Source organism: Myodes glareolus, chromosome 11 (assembly GCF_982192425.1).
Source record: "Myodes glareolus chromosome 11, mMyoGla1.1, whole genome shotgun sequence".
Classification (NCBI taxonomy): Eukaryota; Metazoa; Chordata; class Mammalia; order Rodentia; family Cricetidae; genus Myodes; species Myodes glareolus.
This window is the reverse complement of record NC_142036.1, coordinates 15,170,568-15,191,972: the sequence shown is the minus strand read 5'-3', so window position 1 is coordinate 15,191,972 and position 21,405 is coordinate 15,170,568. Positions and strand designations below refer to the sequence as shown.

Below are 21,405 nucleotides of genomic sequence, written 5' to 3'. Positions count from 1 at the left end.
CACCTTCTCGTTTAAGGAAACTTCCATAGTGTTTTCTATAGGAAAACATGAGAGCTGGTTTGGGGCCTTCCCAATGTAGAAGAAATACTTGCTGGAGCTAGTCCCTGGTGTCTGGATCTTCCAGAATCCCCTATGGGGCCAGAGTCCCTCCCGAGGCCAGCCTGAGGTCAGCATACTGGCAGTGCCGGGTGTGCTTCTTAAACAGATGGATGACCTTGACTGGAAGTTTAGAGAAGAGGGGGCCGGGGTAGCAGTGAGGTGGCCGTTATCAGACTCCATGGGTGTCATTCTCTCGACAAGTATACGCAGTTTTACATTTTATTTAGTTAAAATCACAAGGAAGCTGGGCATGATGGTTGCATACCCATAATGTCAGCACTGGGAAGGTTGAGGAAGGAGGACTGCCATAAATTTAGGGTACATAGCAAATACCCAGGCTACTCATAGTAAGATCCTATCTGAAAATAGTAACAACAAAAAGTAAATGAAATGAAGAAACAAAATCACACAGTAATTCTTGAGTATAGTTTTGCACATATTGAAGCATTGCCTATAAATTTAAGGTTCATTTTGGGTATTGCATCGGGTGTACTCACTATTCTGTTTCAGGGATCATTTTGTATCACTTAAATAACCACATGGGTTTTTGTTGGTATTGTTTATTTTGAGACAGGTTCTCACTGTGTAGTCCTGGCTGGCCTGGAACTTACTATGGAGACCAGGCTGGATTTGAACTCAGAGATCCCCTGCCTGTCTCCCAAGTGCTGGGATGAGAGTGCACCACGATGCCTGGTAATATTCGCAGGTTTTAAATGAAATGGTATCAATGTGCACGTGGTCCCCCTCGGCAGATCCCTCTTGGAGCTCTTGTATTAACATTTGGAACCAATGTAGAACCTGCCCTGCTGCAAAGGGCCTCATCTGCAGCCATGTCCTCCACAGCAATGATGACCCTGTCTTATTGACGAGGAGGTTGGGGTTCTGGGAGGTTGAGTGACTTGTTCAGGGTCTGGGAGAAGACTAGGAGGAGCAGGCTAGGGCCCCAGACTGAGGATGGCTAGGGATGTTGGGAAATGCTGTGATTCCGCTGTTGTTGGGTTTGGGGTCTGGGGGTTGATGACTACACACTCTGGGACCTGAAGGGGTTATTGAGGTCTACCATCCAGCCACATGTTCTCCCTCCCAGGCACCAGGCTCCTCTGCTGGCCTGGGCTAGATTTGCAAGCTGGGCGATTACCCAGCTGGCCCTGCCCTAAAGAATCCACTCTGACCCATTTCTATACCAGCTGCACCCAGGAGCTACCACCCCTACTCCTACCGGGGAATGCCAATCCTCCCACCTTACCAGCTTAGAGTGGCCTCTCTACTGGGTGTCTGACCCCCAGGACACAGGTCAGAGGCACATGCTGTTACAGAAAGGGCAAGATTGCTAGGTGAAGGTGTGACGTGCAGGGCTTCCTTCCATGGTCAAAGGGACCAAGGTGCTAATTAGGGCAGGCATCCATCCCAAGTGCAGGCAAACAAGTGTTGGTGGTGGTCACCTGCTTCAAGGTCACCCTAATTCAAGGCCGGCTAGTCTATACCAGTCTGAAAAGACTAAAATCCCTGAACTCAGGGGCATCTGCCAGATCATGGGTCTCACTTCAGTTTCCTGAAATGTGCCTCCCTCAGCTGACTTGTCTCTGTTCCTGGTGTTTGGCTGACCCAGGCTAAAGCCATTCCCAGAACTGGACAATGCCCTTGGCTGGTTCCCCAGGGCGGTCCCCATGTGACTACCTTGTTTCAGTGTTATTGGAGACCACAAAACCACAGGTGCTCAATGGGTAAGGGTAAAGATGCCAGCAGGCCCAACTTCCCCTCTCCTTCAGACATTCACACACTGATGGATCCCTGAGAAGGGGTGTCCTCTCCCTCAGAGCTCTGAGGTTGGTCTAGGGTTCCTTTTAACCTTGGTCTGCCACTCAGCTTACCATGGGCTGGCCAGGCTAGCTGTAATTCCACAAAGTTCTTTTCTTCACTATTTAAGAAATTTTTGTTAAAGCAAGAATTTTATAATCCAAATTACATTTCCTCTCTCAGCTGTCAATTCTATTACTTGAAAGAGAACTGACAGCCTGAGTCATTTCACGGCAGAATTATAGGACTAAAGAATGTTTTCATTTTATAGTCTGCTAAAAATTCTTCTTCCCAGGGTCTGCAAAACATTAATTTGCTACTATATATTTCACTATTTATATGCTTGATTTTATTTTCTTTATTATTTGTGTGTGCATGTGTGCGTGCACACACATGCATAAGCACAAACATGCCAATGTCCTGGAGTGGAGCACAACTTTTGGGGACGGGCTCTCTCTTTCCACCTTGTGAATCCCAAGGCTCAGTCTCAGGTTGTCAGGCTTGGCAGCGGGCGCCCTTACCTGCTGAGCCATCTCACCAATGGTTTGTTGCCTTAAATCCGGTAATTTAGGCTCAGCATTGTTCACTAGATCTGGCATTTGCTCAGTACATAAATAAGACTCGAGATTTATTTTCCTTTTTTATTTTGTATTTTTCACAATATTAACCCTTTTAAATGTTAAGACATTATATTTTGGTGACGCCTGATCTTAATGGCTCGCGATCCATTTTAAAGAGTTGGAGCTCTGTGCTCTGTTAGCTGCGGTCCTGGCAGCTGTTCGGCTGGGTGGGCTGGCAACGCAGCGACAGTTCTATCGGCCTTCGAGCAAAGAGCCTGGAGAGTGAACCATGTGAAGGGGGTCTGAGTTACCAGCCTCCAACATGGCTGTGGTTTTGCCAGCAGCAGCAGGGCATGTGGCTTGAAAAAGAGGTAACAGCTGTCCTCCCAATGTTTGCTTTTGCTTTGGAGGAAGATGCCGACATGACTTCATATGTGAACAATGGGCCATTTCATGGTAGCTTGTGGCTATGAATTAAGATGTTGCCGGGTATGTTAGACGCTTTAATGCATTGATAGTGGGGAACAGCAGGAGTAGCTGCAGCAGCGGCAGCTGAGGATGTGAACCTGTTTGCTGTGTTAACATGTTAGCTGTGTGCTTGTTGAGGTGACCCAGGGAGCCACAGGGCTTCTCTGTGTACCCCTGGCTGTCCTGGAACTCACTATGTAGACCAGGCTGGCCATGAACTCCTAGAGTTCCATCTGTCTCTACCTCCCGAGTGCTGGAATTAAAGGCATGTGACACAATCACCTGGTTAGCTAGTCACTCTTCTTCTTTCCGTTTTCTATCATTCTGGTGTTTACTCATGTATATATGTGTATGCCATGTTCTTTAAAAGGCCTGAAGGTGTCGGATCCCCTGGAGCTGGAATTACAGGTAGCTCACAGCTGTCTGACGTTGGAGCAGGGAATAAAACTGAGGTCTAGAACAGCAGTACTCACTCTCAGTCACTAAGTGATCTATCCAGCACTGCCCCTCCTACTTCATATCTTATTCTATCTATCTATCTATCTATCTATCTATCTATCTATCTATCTATCTATCTATCTATCTATCTATCTATCTCTATAGATCTATCTACATCCAATCTATCTATCTATCTATCTATCTATCTATCTATCTATCTATCTATCTATCTATCTATCTCTATAGATCTATCTACATCCTATCTATCTATCTATCATCTATCTATAGATCTATCTACATCCTATCTATCTATCTATCTATCTATCTATCTATCTATCTATCAATCATCTATCTATCTCTATAGATCTATCTACATCCTATCTATCTATCTATCTATCTATCTATCTATCTATCTATCTATCTATCTATCTCTATAGATCTATCTACATCCTATCTATCTATCTATCTATCTATCTATCTATCTATCTATCTATCTATCTATCTATCTACCTATCTATCTATCATCTATCTATCTCTATAGATCTATCTACATCCTATCTATCTATCTATCTATCTATCTATCTATCTATCTATCTATCTATCTATCTATCTATCTATCTCTATAGATCTATCTACATCCTATCTATCTATCTATCTATCTATCTATCTATCTATCTATCTATCTATCTATCTATCTCTATAGATCTATCTACATCCTATCTATTTATCTATCTATCTATCTATCTATCTATCTATCTATCTATCTATCTATCTATCTATCTATCTATCTATCTATCTATCTTTGTATTGAGGCAGGGTCTCCCAGTGTAACTTCAGTTGGCCTGGAATTTGCTGTGTAGTTGAGGATGACCTCTAGTCACAGAGACCTGCCTGTCCTCTGCCTCTCGGGTGCGCCGCCATGCAATTAAAGACCTGCACCACCATGTCTGGCTCCCACCTTATTTTTTTAATTAATTTACAAAAAGGTTTTATTTTTTTAAATTTTGTTTGTTGTTTTATTGTTTTGTTTTTTGAGACAGGGTTTCTTTTTCTTTTTTAGATTTATTTATTATGTATACAGTGTTCTCAGTATTCTGTCTGCATGTATGTCTGCAGGCCAGAAGAGGACACCAGATCTCATTACAGATGGTTGTGAGCCACCATGTGGTTGCTGGGAATTGAACTCAGGACCTTTGGAAGAGCAGGCAATACTCTTAACCGCCAAGCCATATCTCCAGTCCAGTTTTATTATTTTAAATACATCCTCAGTTTTGGTTGACTCCCCATTCCACCACCATCATCTCCCCAATCTTCACTCAAACCTTTCCCTAGTATTTCCATTCTTTTATTATTTTCATATCACATGTATTCTACCATCCATCCCCCTAGAATGGCCTCCCCATTCTCATAGCCCCTTCCAGCTTCCTGGAAACACTTGTCCTTAAAAATTAGAAGTTAGGTTGGGCAGTGGTGGTGCACACCTTTAATCCCAGCACTTGGGAGGCAGAGGCAGGCGGATCTCTGTGAGTTCAAGGCTAGCCTGGTCTACAGAGCAAGCTCTAGGACAGCCAGGGGGGCTACACAGAGAAACTCTGTCTCAAAAAAAAACAAAAATATGTTCTACATATGAGCAAGAACATGTGGTATTTATCCTTTTGAGGTTGGGTTATCTCACTTAATGTAACGTTTCTTTCAGTCCATCCATTTTTCCTGCAAATTTTGTAAGTTTCCTTTTCTTTGGCTGAATAAAATAGCACTGTGGATATGACCATAATTTTCATTATCCACATATCTAGGCTGACTCTACTTCCCAACTACTGTGACTAGAACAGAAATGAACATGGATAAATAAGCATCTCTCAAGGCTTCATTTAATTTTTTTTAAAAGAATATTTATTTTATCCACAGGAGTGTTTTGCTCCTATGTATGTGATGCCTGCAGAGATCAGAAGTCTGATCTTTCTGGACTGAAGTTATGGATGGTTGTGAGCTGCCATGTGGTTTCTGGGAACTGAACCTGGGTCCTCTGCAAGAACAAGTGCCCTTAACCACTGAGATTTTTCCAGTGACCCCAGAGGCTTCTTAGTGAAAGACCCTGAGTTCTGCCGCATGCGCTGCTGCCTGGGTCAGTCCTCAGTCCCAGAGGAAGGAACACTGGTGTGTCTTTCTTACAGCCTGGGCCTGCATCCCTGTCTGCATAGTCAAGGAGCAACTGTGGGTCTGTCTTGCTGCCTGGGCTTACCTCCCTGACTGCACAGTCACCGAGCAGTGGTGGGTCTTTTTTTTTTTTACGGTCTGGGCCTGCATCCCTGTCTGCGTAGCCTCAGCTCCAATCAGATCTTACGAGCAGCCTTTGCAGCAGTCTTTGAGGGAGTGTTAAACTCTGTGCTTTGGGAATAAGTCAAGCAGAGAAGGAAGAGAACTTGTGAAGAGACTTCGCGTGGCCATCAGTTATCAGCTGGTAGCCCATCTTGTCTTCTGTATCCTCCACGTAGCCTCCCTTCTGCCCCACTACTTTGAAGCTAACCAAGGGGCTTTCTGTTGGCAATGTGGACCAGATTCACTCCAGGAACTGAACTCTAGGCTGGGGCCCAGAATAGGTGTGCTTGGCCAGAGTTCTCTCAGAGACTCGGAGAAACAGCCAGCAGCCAGGGCTGAGCTCTGGGATGTGGAGAGACCCCAGGGGAGGTGGAAGAGATGGGCTTACCTGGGCCTATTTAAGGGTCACTAGTGTCTTTCCTACAAATTCTTTCCAGATAAAGAGAAACAGGTGCTGCTAGGTGGGGACGAATCCCCCAGGGGACGCCCCCACCTCCACTGTGTTACCCCCCACCATAGGGATGTGGCAGGGAGAGAGAAACACCCCTCTTTCTCCTTGATGATGTGATCAACCCCCACTCCAGTGAGAGAAAAGGCCCGTGGGATGAGCCCATCTGCAATGGTTAACTGCAAGGCCGTGGGGCTAAGCATTCCTTAGGACTCAGCCGGCTGGATCCTGTTAAGCAAGAGCCGGGTGCTGGTGCAGCCAGTGGACAAAGGATGCTTTGTTCATCCACTAGAATAAACACTTCCCCTGGATATTTACTCCCAGGCTCAAATGTAATAGGGGGTGTAAGTTACTCTTTAACAGGCAATTGGATACTGGCTGTTGAGTTCTGAACTAATTTCCTGGTGGGAAGGGATGGCCAAGGCCGCTCAGTTGATGGCCAGTCACCCTGTCAGTGACTCAGGGGCAGCTAGGGCCTGAGATCAGGACCCTGAGAACCAGACACAGCGGCCACTGCAGTCAGTCTTCCCCAAGAGGCAGGGGAGAAGGTGAGTGAAATGGAGGCCCAGCAAAGGGCATGTTTATTCTGCCCAGGCAAGAAACCTGTCTGTCCATTCACCCTGCACCACATCAGCTACTTTGGGAGAAACCAGTAAGCATGGGTTTTGGGTAAGGATAGGCTGTCCAATGCCATGGACACCCATGCACCAAGCTGCACCCTCATCAGTAGCTATTGCCACCCAAACATGGACTTCTAGATCAGGGTCAACGGCTGGCATACATTATCTGTCCGTCTTTAGAGATTAAATAAAATCACATGGGGATGAGGGGTGGCAATTACTGGCAGAGTCCTTGCCTTGCAGGTGCAGGCTATGGGTTCCATCTCAGACACTACAAAAATAAATGAACAGGCACTGCAGAAAGATTTACATGTCAACCTTTAAAAATCTAGATGAGGATGTTGGACTGAGATGGTGAAGGGAGCCATGGGGAGAAAAGGAAGGCATCTCTCACCCTGCCTCCGGCTCTGATAGGACCATGGGACCACTACCCCAGAGCACTTTCTTCATGGCTTGCTAGATGCCCATAGCCTGGCACAAAAAGATGAGTGAGGCTATTGACTCGACCCTGTGCAGGTCATTTGGACCAGAAAGAGAGGAGGGAATCCCTTTGCAGGAGGCCAAAGTGGGAAAATGTCATGTGGGTGTCATGGAGGCTTCTGCATGATTCCAGCCTCTGTGGGCATGCACAGGAGGGCAGCAGAGGACAGACACTAGAAAGAGGTGTGCAAGGGAGCCCATCCGAAGGCCTCAGAGCAACAGAGAGTTATTCTCTCCTTGCCCATGTAAAGAGACACTACGACCAAGATAACCTTTAGAAGAAAGAATTTAATTGGGGGCTTGCTTACAGTTTCAGGGGTGAGTTCATGACCATCATGCTGAGGGGCATGGTAGCAGGCAGACATGGTGCTGGAGCAATTCCTAAGAGCTTGTATCTTAGCCAAAAGATGGAGGAAGACAGACAGGGTGGTTTGAATGAGAATGCCCCCTGCCCCCCAGGCTCATCTATTTGAATGTTTGCTTCTCAGAAGAACTGGGTTAGGAGGGGTGGTCTTGTTGGAGGAGGTATGCCACAGGGAGTAGGCTTTGAGGTCTCAAAAGCCCATGCCAGGTTCAGTCTCCATCTCTCTTCCTCCATCTTTTGGAGGTACTTGGCCCTCTCAGGTTGATGCAGTAGGTCTGCCCTTCTGCCCCAAGACAAACTCGGAGAGCCGGGGAGCTGCTACTGAGCTCTGCAGGCCAACACCAATTGGATTGGATCTGCAAACAGCCTAAAGGCAATGTGAAGGAAACAACCCTCTCTTCTCTGCCGGATCCTGTGGCTGGGGCGGCAGGCACTCTGTGTGGAATGGGGAGAAGCCTCAAGTGCCCGCGAGCTGGCACAAACTGTGCAGTGGTCCTGGGGAGCCCTTCTAGGTCATGAATGCAGGCAAACCACACAGGTTGTGAGGCAGCGGTGCCTCTGCAGATGGGGTGAGCTTCAGAGCCTCTCTGGCTACCTGGGTAGATGCATGGGGGATCTCTGGTGCCGGTTTCAGTAGAATAGCCATTTGGCTACAAGGCCAGGGCGGGAACGAAAAACAAGCTCTCACTCAGTCCCTTTTCAAAAGAGAAAAAAAGCCTGCATTTCTATAGCAGAGTGAATTCATTGTGGCTCTAAGAACCTGAGCCTGTCAGGACAGGTGGTGTCTCTGTGTGGCTCCTTACTGTCCCCACAGCAGTCCCTTTGTGGGCAGGAGAGATGGTGGCCTCCTGCCAGTCTCCTGGATACTTGAGGACACCAGTAGTCCATCATGATGTTCCCAAGCCTTGGTTTGGGGCTATCAGGTCACCTGACGACAGGTGGCTGGGAAGGGACTAGGGAAACCTGTGTGCAGACGAGGGCCCTCCAGTCCTCTGATTCTGTCCTCTCCATTCCGAAGGCATCCAGGACTCTAGGGTGGGCCATCAGACGGAGATTCCCACAGGGAAGTCATAGTCAGGGGCTGGTTAGGACAGGTGGGGAGTAGCACAACCTAAGAGCTAGCAGAGGTAGATGGAACCCATCTGGGCAGGCATGAGGGCTTCTGAGCCAAGTCTGTCCCCATATAGGCAGGGGTAGCTAAAGGTTAAAGGCTGCTCTATAGGGGCACGAACCTCAAGCACCTCTGGCTCTTCCAGGACAATGCTTCAGTAGCTTTCTTCTGTCCCTCCCCTCTACTATGTTTCTGCCTAGCCATGGACCTGAAAACAATGGACAATTGACCGTAGATTGAAACTTTGAAACTATGAGCCAAAAATAAATCTTTTTTTAAAGTTTATTTTCTCGGTTATTTTGTGACAACAACAACCACTAACATGTATTTATTTATTTTTGAGACAGGTCTTTCTATATAGTCCAGGCTGTCCTGGAACTTGGTATGTAGACCAGGCTGGTATTGAACTCATAGAGCTTCTGCCTCTGCCTTCCAAGTGCTAGGCTTAAAGGCACATGCTACCACACCTGGCCTCCTAACAGTTTGAAACTGCAAATTCAAATCACTTGATAGATATGGTGCCATCTTGGAGATTTCTTCTGCTTTTAACCTTTGTGTGTGTGTTAAGACAACACTTGCTAAGGTCGGTGCACTCCTTCCGCCGTGGGGGTTCCAGGGACTGAACTTGGCCTATCGGGCTTAGTGGCAAGCACCTCTGCAAGATAAGCAATTTTGCCAGCCTATTTTTTCTTAGTGTGAATTCTGGAACATTGGAACTTTCTTAGGAGGAACCTGACCATTTCCTAAGTCTTATAGTATTTATTGGCACAGAGCTGTTCATGATGCCCTTTCCGTCCTTTGAATCTGTGTGTGTTGAGCTACTGAGGCTTGAAACCAGGCCTTGAGCATGGTGTGCTGAGCTACACCCTAGTCCTTTTCTCTTTAATGTCTGTAGAAACTGTACTGACATCTTTCCATTTCTGATACTGTGTCTTTTCTATTAATGTACTGATCTGGCTAGGGGTTTACTCATTTATTGATCTTCTCAATGAACTAGCATTTATGTTCATTAATTTTGCCCCATTGTTTTTCTGTCTTCAATCTCACTGAAATATATTATTTATCTTTTGCTTTCTTGGTTATACTTTTTGTTTTGAGACAGGTTTCTCTGTATATCCCTCGCTGTCCTAGAACTCACTTTGTGAGTCAGTTTGGCCTCTAACTCAGAGCTTCACCTGCCTCTGTCTTCCGAGTGCTGGGATTAAAGGCCTGTGCTACCAGCAGCTGGCCGTACCTTTTCTTTTTCTAGTGCCCCCTTCTTCCTAGTGCTAGGAACTGGATCTAGGACCTCATATAGACAGGTGAATAGTCTGCCAACTCATTTTCTATTGTTTTTCTTTTCTTTTTTCCTTTTTTGAAACAGGGTCTCACTGTGTAGCCCTGACTGCCCTAGAACTTAATACTTAGATGAGGCTGTCCTCAAACTCACAGATTTGCTTGCCTCTGCCTCTCCGGTGCTGAGATGAAAAGTGTGCACTGCTATACCTAGCTCTATAGCATTTTCATTTGCTTATGTAGTTTTTATATAAGGCTCGCAGTTTCTGTTTCACTCTCTAGCCCTCCTAGCAGTTATTTTATTTTCTCACATTCTGTGGAGTTTGGGTTAATCAGCAGTGCTGAGGGTTCAACTCTGAGACTTCTTGCCTCAAGACTGCTTAGGCCTGAAGTACAAATTAAATAGTTTCTGCCCTGTCAGCAGAAAAGCCCATATCCCTGGACCTCTACTGCTATGCTAGGCCAGTTCTTGTGCATGGCCTGGCCTGTTAAGTGTGAAGACTCAGTCTCACTCCCTTGTCACCACGTAGGAATTTTTATATGCTCACTAATATTCCTTGTTCTGTCTTAGCAGGAGCTAGAAAACAGATAAAGATAGATCTAGTTGGATTGCTCAGGCTGGCCTCAGACCCACTAAGGATCTCCTTGCAAAGTCTCTCAAGCAACTGGTTGGGGTTACAGATGCACATCACACTTGACGATGGTTCTACTTGACTGCCATTCTTGCACAATTAAACTCAGCAGAAAACCAGAATGTGGGGTGAGGAAACGGCTCAGACGAGAGCTTACCGCTTCTTTAGAGGTATCAGGACTCACACTGACTAGCTCACAACTGCCATAGAGGCTTCCAAGTTCAGTTCCATGCCCTCTTCTGCCCTGAGGGCACCTGAACACACATGGCATATACTCAAATACATACACATTAAAATTTAAGTATTTTTAAAATGCAAAAACACCCCTATTATCCTAGATCTTGAGAAGTTGGGGCAGAATAATGAGTTTGAGGCCAGCATGGGCTACATAGTGAGACCCTGTCTCAAAAAACTTCCAACGAAATTAACTAAATAAAATGATAACAAGACCAACAAACCAAAGACCAACACCCAAATCAATAAAATGAAACCCCTTAAAATTCTACTATAAATGCCTGTTTTGATGTTAGATCAGACATAAGAACAGTAACTAAGTGTCATGGCTCACGTCTGTAACCCCAGCACTCAGGAGGCTGAGGCATAAGGACTGTCATTAAATTTGAAGCCAGCCTAGGATACATAGTGAGTGCCAGACCATCCTGATTTACAGTGAGACCTCCTCAAAAACAGCAAACCAAACGAACCTGCTTACTGTTCCCCAGAGCCCAGTACAGAGCCAACAACACAGTTGTTACCTACACTCTCAGCCCACAAGGCCACTAGGGTGACCATTGTTTGCCCAGAATTTGGCTCCACCTACAGGTCACTTTCAGTACAAGACTTGCTGTTTCCAATATCCTGGTGGGTTCAGAAAGTATTCTCTCCACTTACAGAGAGCAAGTTGGGTCTGAACAGGTACTGGGGGCTGTGGACCCCCAAACCCTGAATTTCCTGTAAACAGCCTGCTACGCTTGCAGCTGCTCTGAGCAGGAGAGCCTCAGGAGTTCCTGATGGCAGGGGAGTGGTTTCTGGTGGGTTTGGCTGGGGTGTGGCTATCAGTTAAGGATCCCTCTATAAGCTGCCCTGGAACAGAATAAAGGGGGCATTCTTGGGGAATTCAAGGATGACCCTTGTCTCTGTGTTTAAATCTCCAGGCCCTTGCCTGAGACTGACAGACCATCCACAGTGCAGGCAGTATGCTACAGGTAGCACACGTAGTAGCATGGACACTTACAGACAGGTTTGCTTTATAATTGCTGTTATTCGTTTTTAAAACCACGCTCTTGCCGGGTGGTGGTGGTGCACGCCTTTAATCCCAGCACTTGGGAGGCAGAGGCAGGCGGATCTCTGTGAGTTTGAGACCAGCCTGGTCTACAAGAGCTAGTTCCAGGACAGGCTCCAAAGCTACAGAGAAACTCTGTCTTGAAAAACCAATAAATAAATAAACAAACCATGCTCTTGCTGTATAAACAGGGCTAGTTTCCAACATGTAATCTTCCTGCCTCTGCTGCAGGAGAACTGAGATCAGAGACACAGGTCACAGCAGCCCACATGGAGAACTGACTAGTCCTGATCTCCAGAACTGCAGGAACACTACTTAGTAATGGAAAGAGCAACTGCCCAGCCTGTGTGGGGAGCAATTCCAAGGCAGGTGCAGCCAGCTGTCCACACAGACTCAGCCTCCCTGCGTCCTTCGGGCCTGGTACTTGATAGCCCAAACTGCCTAAGCTTGTGTTCACGAAGAACAGCAACTGCCAAGCCTGTCCTTAGTGGACTGGCCATTTCTAAGACCTGGTCTTGGGCATCAAGCATATCTGGGGAACCTAGAAATAGTAACTTGTCGAGCTCTTCCCCAGACTAGTGGAAGGAGACTCATGGAGGCCCAAGTCCATGCCTACAGCCTTCAGTTGATTTCAATGCACGACTGAGACGAGCTGGTGCAGACTACCGTATTTTTTTTCCTGTTTCAAGTCAGTCTCACCATGAAATTCTGGCTGACTTTAAATTCAGTATGAGAGACTGAACTCGAGATCTGTCTCCACAGCTGTGTGGCTAGTTTCCTCAACTTGCCAGAAGCTAGTCATCTGAGAGGAGTGAACCTCAGTTGAAAAAAATGCCTCCTTCTGTAGGCAGCCTGTAGGGCATCTTCTTAGCGACTGATGTAACAAAGCTCAACCATGGTGGGTGGTGCCACCCCTTGGCTGGTGGTCCCAAGGTGCTTTAAGATAGGTTGAGCAAGCCAGTAAGCAGCATCCCTCCATGGCCTCTGTATCAGCTCCTGCCTCCAGATTCCTGTTTCACTTGGTTTTAGTCCCTGCCTTGGCTCCCCTCAATGGACTGTGATTCAGAATGTAAGTCAAACCCTTTCCTTCCCAAGCTGCTTTCGGTCATGGTGTTCCATCACAGAACAGTAACTAGCCCTAAGACAGGAGCTACGGAATTAGAGGTACGCACCACCATCTCTGTCATCTATCCTGTAGCCCAATTTAGCCTCACTCAGAACTTTATTCTCTTGCCTCAACTTCTCAAGAGCTGAGATCACAGGTATAAGGCATCAGGCCTGGCTGTTGTGGATTATTTTAACTAGGTAAAGATGTGTAACATTTGTTTATGCTGCAGACTATTACTGTAACTGTGTAAAGGTGTTACTTTTGTTTATGCTCATCTGTTTAACTATGTAAAGACGTGTTGGGTGTGTTCCACTTTGCCTGCTTAAGGCACCCGATTGGTCTAATAGAGCTTAATGGCCACGAGTTAGGCAGAAGAGGGACAGGCAAGGCTGGCATGCAGAGAATACGCAGGAAGAGAAATCTAGGCTGGAGAGAGGAGGTGCCAGAGTGGGAGGAGAGAATGAGGGAGACACTCAGGGCAAGAAGCCAGGCAGCCCCACAGGCCAGACACAAGGGGCAGTGAAAGTAGGATATACTAGAGAAAGAAAGAAAAGTAAAAAGCCCCAAGGCTAAATGTAGATAGAGAAACAGGTTAATTTAAAAGAGCTAGCCAAAGCCAAGCCTAAGCTAGGCCGAGCATTCATAATAAATCTCCGTCACGATCTGGGAGCTGGTTGATGGCTCAAAGAGAAAGGCTGGTACACCTGGCTTGTTTGAGAGCGAAGGCCATTTTAGAACTTGTGGTCCTCCTGTTTCACCTTCCCAAACGCTGGGTTATAGGTCCGTATCCACACACATGTCCCCACTGGCTTTTTTTATTGCTTACTTTACTTTGATTGATTACTCGGACGTAATTTTGCCCCAGAGCTCATGCTGACCATGTGCTCCAAGGATGAAGTCCCACAAAAAAAACTGTGCAAACAGGTGTTCATGCACAGGTGGAGGTCAGTGAACTTCTAAGAGGTGGCTTTCTCCTTTCACTACAAAGGCCCTCTGGTTCAAACTCAAGTTATCAGGGGACAAGCACCTCTACATGCTGAGCTATTGTACCAGCCTTCTTTTCATTAAATGTTTTATTAATGAGCATTTATGCATGTTATATGTATACGGATACCCAAAGAGGGTATTGGATCTTCTGGTACCAGAGTCAGCAAGTATTTAAGCTGCTTGATGTGGACCATCCCAGCTTCCAGCTCCTTCCATTTGTTTTTTAAATAGTTTTTTTGAGACAGGGTTTCAGTAGCTCAGGCTAGCTTCGAACTCCAGAACTCACGATCCTCGCTGCTCTAGCTGGGATTAGTGGTGTGTGCCACCACGCTTGTTGTTATGCTATCTTATTTCACACTTCACAAGTTAATGTTTTGTTTTCCCTTCATCTTCTTATTGGCCCTTATAAAAAATTTAAGTTAGCTCTTAAAATAATTAACATCTTCTTTTCCAAAATATGAAACCAAGATCAGAGAAGTCAGATAGCAGAGGCAAAACCATTTAACGAATAATTATAGAATATTGGAGTCGGAGTTCATATCTAGACACTAGTGACCAATCTCTATGGTAGCATTGCTTCTCATTTTTCAGGTTTCCTAAGGAAGGGGGCTCAGAGGTTCTGATGGAGCCTGCTGCACTACAAAAGAATTATTCAGGGGAAGCAGAGAGTAGTATCCACAGGGAGGGTGCTGCTCAGACACATTTATTAATACCACATTGTAAATGGTACTCAGGGAAGTGTACAGCGATGTTCCATGTTCCCATCTAACACAGCTTGCTTAAGTTTAGCCGACAGGATTCATCTTGAGTGGACTCAGGGAGCAGTTAGTGATGACCATGGGCAGGTGCAGGACTGGAGCCTTCCAAGGAGAGGAACAAAGTGATTCAGTTTAGAAGCAAGAGCAGAATATAATTTACTGTTTAAAGTATCAAGTTAGACAATTCATCTTCTTCAACGCTACAAAACAGAATGGGGACAGGGTATGGGGTACATATCTTTAATCCCAACACTTGGGAGGCAGAGGCAAGAGGATCTCAAATTTCAAGGCCTAGCCTGGTTTACATAGTAAGTTCCAGGTCAGCTAAGCTTACATAGTGAGACCTTGCCTCAAAAAACAAAAGAAGTCCCTGCCCTAATACAACCAACAAAACAAACAAAAATCCCACCTAAGGGGCTGGAGAGCTTGCTGGGAGGTTAAGGGCACTGGCTGCTTTTCCAGAGGTCCCGAGTTCAATTCCCAGCAACCACATGGGGGGCTCACAACCATTTACAATAGGATCTAATACCCTCTTCTGACATGCAGGCAGAACACTATATGCATAATAAATAAAACTCCACCCAGAATGGGGGTGGGAGCCACTTCTATGTGCCACACGCAGCACAGTCCCACATGTGTGCAAGCGATGCTGATGCCATAGTCCATCCTTGGGAGCAGAGAAAGGTCTCCCCTGCAGAAGCTCAGGAAACCAGTCCTGGGTTTGCATAAGTCTCAGATGACCAGTGTCAGTGCCAGGGCACAAACTTATCACATACTTTCCTCCAAATAAAACAGGAGCTTCAGTAGCATGCTCACCCAGCTAGCCTGTGCCTCCCTACTGGTGGCGTTAGCTACCTGCTCTCTCCGACACTCCCAGAAGTGTTACTTGGACCAAAGGGTGCTCACTGTAACATTTAACTGCTAATGTCTTGATCTTTAGTATTTCCACAGTATCTTATAGAATCGCCGAACCAGGCATCCGTTTCAATTCAGGACTCATATAACTTGTTTTGAAAAGCTATAATGGCCTTATTCAATCCCCAACCATCCAAGAAGCAGAACTCTTACCTTTCAAAGCTTTGCTTCTTTTATCTAAAACAGAAGAGAAAATCAGTTACACCAATGCCCCACAAAAGTGCCCCGTCAATAACTGTCAAAAATCAACATGACTGCAGGCTTCACACGTGGGGTACGACATTACAGCATGCTTTCAGAAACAGTTATGGCTGTGTGTCATAGTCATTTCTTTTTCCAAAGTTGGAAAACTGGCATACGAAGTAGGAAGTTTCAAGACAGCATGTACACACACCCATTCATGTCCTGTTTCCTCTCTTCCCTCCGCCCTCACTTGCTCTCCTCTCCTGTTGGCCATCTCCTGCATGCAACAGCTTCTTTTTACTTTCATGGCAGGTGTTCATGTGTAAGCAGACTGAGAGAAGATGTGTAATAATTGTCTTTCTGAGTCTGACATGTCACTAGCAGGACAATCTTCACTTCTATTCATTTTCCTGCAAATAATTTATTTTTTCTTTTATAGCTGAATAAAATTCCACTGTGCATATCTATCAGTTTTTTTTTTTCAGTCTAAGCTCTCCCAACAAGGGTTTTTTCAGCTACTTTAGTCCATATTTTTTTTATTCATTCATTTGTTGATGCATATCCAAGATCATAGTTCTGGACCAGCCAGATGACTCAGCAGGTAAAGGCGCTTGCTGCACAAGCCTGGTGACCTGAGTTCAATCCCTGGACCCACATACAGGTGAAGGGAGAACCAACTGCATCCCTCTGCACACATGCTATAACACCTGTACCCCACACACATCATGTGTATTTACATGCACAGGATAATATTTTTTTGCTTGTTTTTTTTTTGAGGTAGGATTTCTCAGTAGCTTTGGAGTCTGTCCTGGAACTAACTCTTGTAGACCAGGCTGGCCTCGAACTCACAGAGATCCACCTGTCTCTGCCTCCCGAGTGCTGGGATTAAAGGTGTGTGCCATCACCATACAGCAGGATAGAAATATTTTTAAAAGTCATAGTTCCCTAATAAATTGTGATTTTTTTTCTTGTAGGAAATTATTTTAATGTGTGTTATTTTTGTTTATGCTGCATTTGTTTAACTCTGTGAAGCTGTGATTCTTTGCCTGTCTAAAACACCTGATGGTCTAATAAAGAGCTGAACGGTTAATAGTGAGGCAGGAGCAAGGATAGGCAGGGCTGGCAGGTAGAGTATAATTAGAAGAAATGTGGGCAGAGGAAGGAGCAAAAGAAGAAGGAGAGGAAGACACTAGGGGCCAGCCACCCAGCTAGTCTCCGAGTAAGATTGAAAGTAAGATATACAGAAATGGAGAAAGGAAAAGGCCCAGAGGCAAAAGATAGACGAGATAAAGCTACCTAGAAACAAGCCAAGTTAAGACTGGGCTTATAAGAAAGAGGTGGGTGGCGGGTCCCCTAAAGACCAAAGAGTAAACAACCAACACCAGATTTTTTTTTTTTATCTGAAACACCACCCCTGCCAACTTTGAAGAATTACATAAAAACATAAACCTACCAGCACTCCTGATTTTATAAAGGATGAAGGTCATCAATCCCATTCCTACCCAAATTTCCTGGTAAACTTGGGTATAGTAGGGTTTCATGGGGACCCAGACATTCTTAATAAGGCTTTGAAGCATCTGAAAAAGAATGAACATTAAGATTACTGCTAGCGCATACCCAACTGGCAGGAAGGAAGGATACTGCTGTCATTATTTCACCTGACAGTGTTCTAGCCCCACAGGCTCTGTGGAGCTCTCTGAACTGACACCCTTCCAGCAGGCTCCCCTGTAGGCCTATCTGCCACTAATGCTAGCCCAAGTCACATACCACTTTTTTGACCTTTGGGTGGAAACACTCAAAGCGTTTCAAATTGGAGGGGGAAAAATCCAAACCAAACCAAACCAAACCAAAAAAATCAACCAGGGTTAGGCGTTGTCATTTCTGTGGGAAACCAATTCCCAGGCCTGGTAAACTGATACTCTTTCACCTCCAGTTGCTCAGTGCTGAGATTGATGGATGAATACAGAACAATACAGGATGAGCCAAATATGATCGCTCTCAAAGTAATGTTTCCTGTTTTACAGATTCCAAACCAGATACTCCACTCGCAGCTGTGAGACATCGGATGACTCCAGGAACATCCAGCTCCGAGCCCTTCTCATTTGACTTGGAAACCCCTGGGCTGCAGTCAGTACCTTACCTTGAAGGCCCTGCTCTGCACCATGACTGCAGAGAGTTCTACCTCTCGGTGTTCTCTGGCTTTCCACAACCGTTTGTCAATCCTGTAGTACAGATCTGTCAAAAGTTCAGTCTAGGTAAAGGCCAATGGCTGCCCTTAAATTTCTGAGACCTGGACCACATTGACTGAGCAGAAGGGAAGAGGCCATGTGCTGTAGGAGGAAAGGAGGAAGGAGCCAGGCCATCTGCAGAAGCACTCATAATGAACTTGAGGATCAGGGAGGAACGTGGCTGCCAGACACAAACCCACTACTTCAGATGTCTCACTTGTATGACAGGGATAGTAAAATAGTTCTACCCGAAGGGGTGGCTATAATCTTTAAGTGAGTTAGTGTATGTAAAATGCATACAGCACCTGGCACCATTTTGAAAGTACCTGTTATACAGAATGTTATTGTTGAACCAGGGAACATGTGCACACCAATTAGGTCCTTGAGTTTAGATTCTAATCTAAGGATGTCCTCCAGGGGGTGGAGATGGCTCAGCCGGTTCTGGTCCCAGAATCTACATGGTGGCTCACAACCATCTGCAATGTAACTCCAGTTTCAGGGGGTTGGACACTGCTTTTGACCCTCCAAGGGCACATACAGAGTACACATACATACATACAGGCAAACACATACATAAATCTAAAACAAAACAAAACAAAAGCCCCAAACAGCACCATTTACTGCTTGACAATCTCCTATACTACTGCCTCCCAAAGCTACCCATGACCCTAACTAGATTAGAGCTCACCAAATCTGGTCTACACTCCTGGTTACTGTAGCAATCTATGCCTATGGTCTTGCTTCCAGCTCTCTCCTATGGGAATGAACTTAAATTGAAGAATGGCCTGAAGGTTAGCTAGCCCAGAGAGTTAACTCATAGGGTGTGGCTATTATCTTCTCCTGGACTGTATCGGTCCTAATATTTGTATTCAGATGCTCTAACATGATAGTCCTACCTTGGATATCCTTCGGAGGTGGCCTTTGGAAAGCTGAAGAATCCCAAGCTACTGAGTGACAGACAAGGACTCAAAGTATTGCAAAGGACAAGTGGGTTAGAAATTCCAGCTCTGTTCTCAACTTCAGAATTCCCTGAATCTCCTGTCAGGTCTTTCTGTCAATCAAGGACCTTGAAATATAAAGGGTCCAGCTTAGGGCCTGGTGCAGAGTAAGCACACAGTAAAATGTTCAAACCTGTAACAAGAAACTGCTACAAAAACTCAACAGAAAGCGGCAATTGCTAGGCCACTGGGATTCTAAGGGGGGGACCTGAAAGGGAGTCCTCTTTTCCTCTAGCAGGCTGAGTTCAGGGTTAAGACATGATATCAAGGACAGGCGGTGGTGGTGCATGCCTTTAGTCCTAGCACTTGTTGGTAGGCTGCAGCAGGTGGATCTCTGTGAGTTCAAGACCAGCCTGGTCTACATAGAAAAATTCTTTTTTTTTTCTTCCGAGACAGAGTTTCTCTGTAGCTTTGGAGCTATCCTGGAACTCGCTCTGTAGACCAGACTGACCTCGAACTCACAGAGATCTGCCTGCCTCTGCCTCCCAAGTGCTGGGATTAAAGGTGTGCGCCACCATGCCTGGCAGAGAAACCCTGTCTTAGAAAACAAAATAAAAAAGGAGTGGGACTAATATAGCCCAGCGTAATGGTGAGTGCACCAGGGAGGCAGATGAACCTTTCTTAGCTCTAGGCCAGCCTGGTCTACAGAGCGAGTTCCAGGAGAGCCAGGGCTGTTACAGAGAAACCCTGTCTCAATGCCCCCTGCCCCAAAAGGGAAGTACTATTTATCACACGCGGGCCTAGAAGGAGAAGTAAACTAGAAGGATATAAAGGGACTTCAGTTACCTCAGGATTTTGTTCAGGATCTGAGGACTCTGGCACTGTTTTACTCTACGGAGACTGCCTATGCCTGCAAAGGTTTTGAAAATTAAAGTAACAGCAAGCGTGCAGTGCACTGGAAAGAGAGGACACGTGACAGGCTAAGGTTAATAATGTGGTTTGACACAATTTCGAACATCTCCCTTGCCAACGCGTAACTTGGAAGAAACCTGTGGCATAAAGGAAAGAAGGCAGTAACTTTGGAGTGATGCTTCTTGGCTCGGACTCTAGCTGCATCACTAACTAGTTGAGTAACTTGGGTAGGTAACAGGACGCTCACGGTTGATGGTGGCATACTCCTTTGCCAAAGCCTATGTACACAGGCCCATCCATGTGTCCATAATGCTGCCTCAGGTGGGCCTTCACCAGAATCTAGCTCCTGGACAACACCTTCTCTGTGATGATTCTTGGTGCCTCACCTTGAAGTCTTGAGGAATAACCCCTCTAAAGTATAGAAAAATTATCTCAGAGCACACCCTCCCAGACCCTTGTTAACGCCAAGGACTGGCAACAACCCCTCGTCCGGACAATCGGGGAGCCTGACACCAGGAACCCCCTTGCAAGTCTGGAGAACAGACCCCCGGGCATTCCCCGGCCGCAGTCGTGGGAACCCCGTGGACCCTCCTCACAGTCCGCGGCGCAGGGGCTGACCCAAGGTCAGCGAGGACCGCAGAGTCCCTGGCCTGCGCTCCCGACCTACTTCAGCCCCACCGCACCCCGTCCCGGTCTCTCTCCAGTCCCCGCTGTTGGGAACACAGGAAAAAGCCCAGACCCGGCTCTCACCTCAGCGGGACCAAGGCCACAGGCCACACCAGATTTCCACAAGCTTGGGAAAGGTCACTGAGCACGCAGGCGCTGCGCGGGGCCAGCCGGGAAAGCGGAAGGAACGGAGGCTCCAGGAGTCGGTTGCCGGGCCTTCTGCGCCTGCGCACCACAGCGCCCCCTGTGGTCACCCGGGTGCTGCAAGCTTAGGTGGGAGTTGGCCCAAACCAGGAGTTGCTGGGAGATGGAGTCTACTGTGTCTCTATAGTGTCTTAACACTGACGTGGGTTTCCGGAAACACTGGGCTTTCAGTACTGAACCTAACACAGCAGACAGTCCAGATAAATTGACCTTAAGACAAACAAAAAACCCTTTTTGCAGGGCTTAAGCCTTTAACCCCAGCACTCAAGAAGTGAGGCAGTAGGCCTGGGCTACAGCGTGAGACTGCCTCATAACCCAAATCAAAAGTCAGGTGTGGTGGCGCACGCCTTTAATCCCAGCACCAAGGAGGCCGAGGCAGGCGGATCTCTGTGAGTTCAAGGCCAACCTGGTCCACACAGTGAGTTCCAGGACAGCCAGAGCTACACAGAGTGGCCGAGTCTCAAAAAACAAAACAAAACAAAAAAACCACAAAAACAAAGCAAAGGCAGGTCTTAGTGGCACAGGTCTTTAATCCTAGCACTTGGGAGGCAGAGGCACCAGGATGGGGGTGGAGTAAGGGGGGAGGTGAGGGGGTGGGTGGGTGAGGAGTAAG

At 46.4% G+C, this 21,405-nt stretch overlaps 1 protein-coding gene and 1 long non-coding RNA gene across 5 annotated transcripts; one reads left to right on the top strand and one right to left on the bottom strand.

Moving 5' to 3' along the window:
- The first annotated feature begins 12,851 nt into the window (after positions 1 to 12,851).
- On the top strand, positions 12,852 to 18,325 carry LOC146892503 (uncharacterized). The gene is made up of 2 exons (XR_015004613.2): positions 12,852 to 12,962; positions 17,869 to 18,325. It is a non-coding gene; the product is annotated as an uncharacterized LOC146892503 (long non-coding RNA).
- Atp5mj (ATP synthase membrane subunit j) lies at positions 14,658 to 20,829 on the bottom strand. Of its 4 annotated transcripts, none has more exons than XM_087911505.1 (5): positions 20,673 to 20,815; positions 19,857 to 19,920; positions 17,298 to 17,421; positions 15,815 to 15,838; positions 14,658 to 14,848 (listed from the first exon to the last, which is right to left on the bottom strand). In XM_087911505.1, the coding sequence occupies exons 3-5, from the start codon at positions 17,419 to 17,421 to the stop codon at positions 14,814 to 14,816; spliced, it is 183 nt and encodes a 60-aa protein (XP_087767631.1). In that variant the 5' UTR covers positions 19,857 to 19,920; positions 20,673 to 20,815; the 3' UTR covers positions 14,658 to 14,813. The 4 variants fall into 4 exon arrangements, with proteins under 4 accessions (XP_087767631.1, XP_087767632.1, XP_087767630.1 ...); XM_087911506.1 differs by lacking the exon at positions 19,857 to 19,920 and adding an exon at positions 18,969 to 19,138; XM_087911504.1 differs by lacking the exon at positions 19,857 to 19,920 and having other exon boundaries at positions 20,673 to 20,829.
- Positions 20,830 to 21,405: the final 576 nt, after the last annotated feature.

What these genes read in the sequence shown, in the direction of transcription:
- Atp5mj (XM_085698005.2), bottom strand. Translation starts at nt 18,008, where the DNA reads ATGGTGCAGAGCAGGGCCTTCAAG. An exon ending in TTATAAAATCAGGAGTGCTG is followed by an intron (nt 15,839 to 17,297) that starts GTAGGTTTATGT and finishes CTTCTGTTTTAG; the next exon opens with ATAAAAGAAGCAAAGCTTTG. An exon ending in AAGAAGCAAAGCTTTGAAAG is followed by an intron (nt 14,849 to 15,814) that starts GTAAGAGTTCTG and finishes TCTCCTTGGAAG; the next exon opens with GCTCCAGTCCTGCACCTGCC.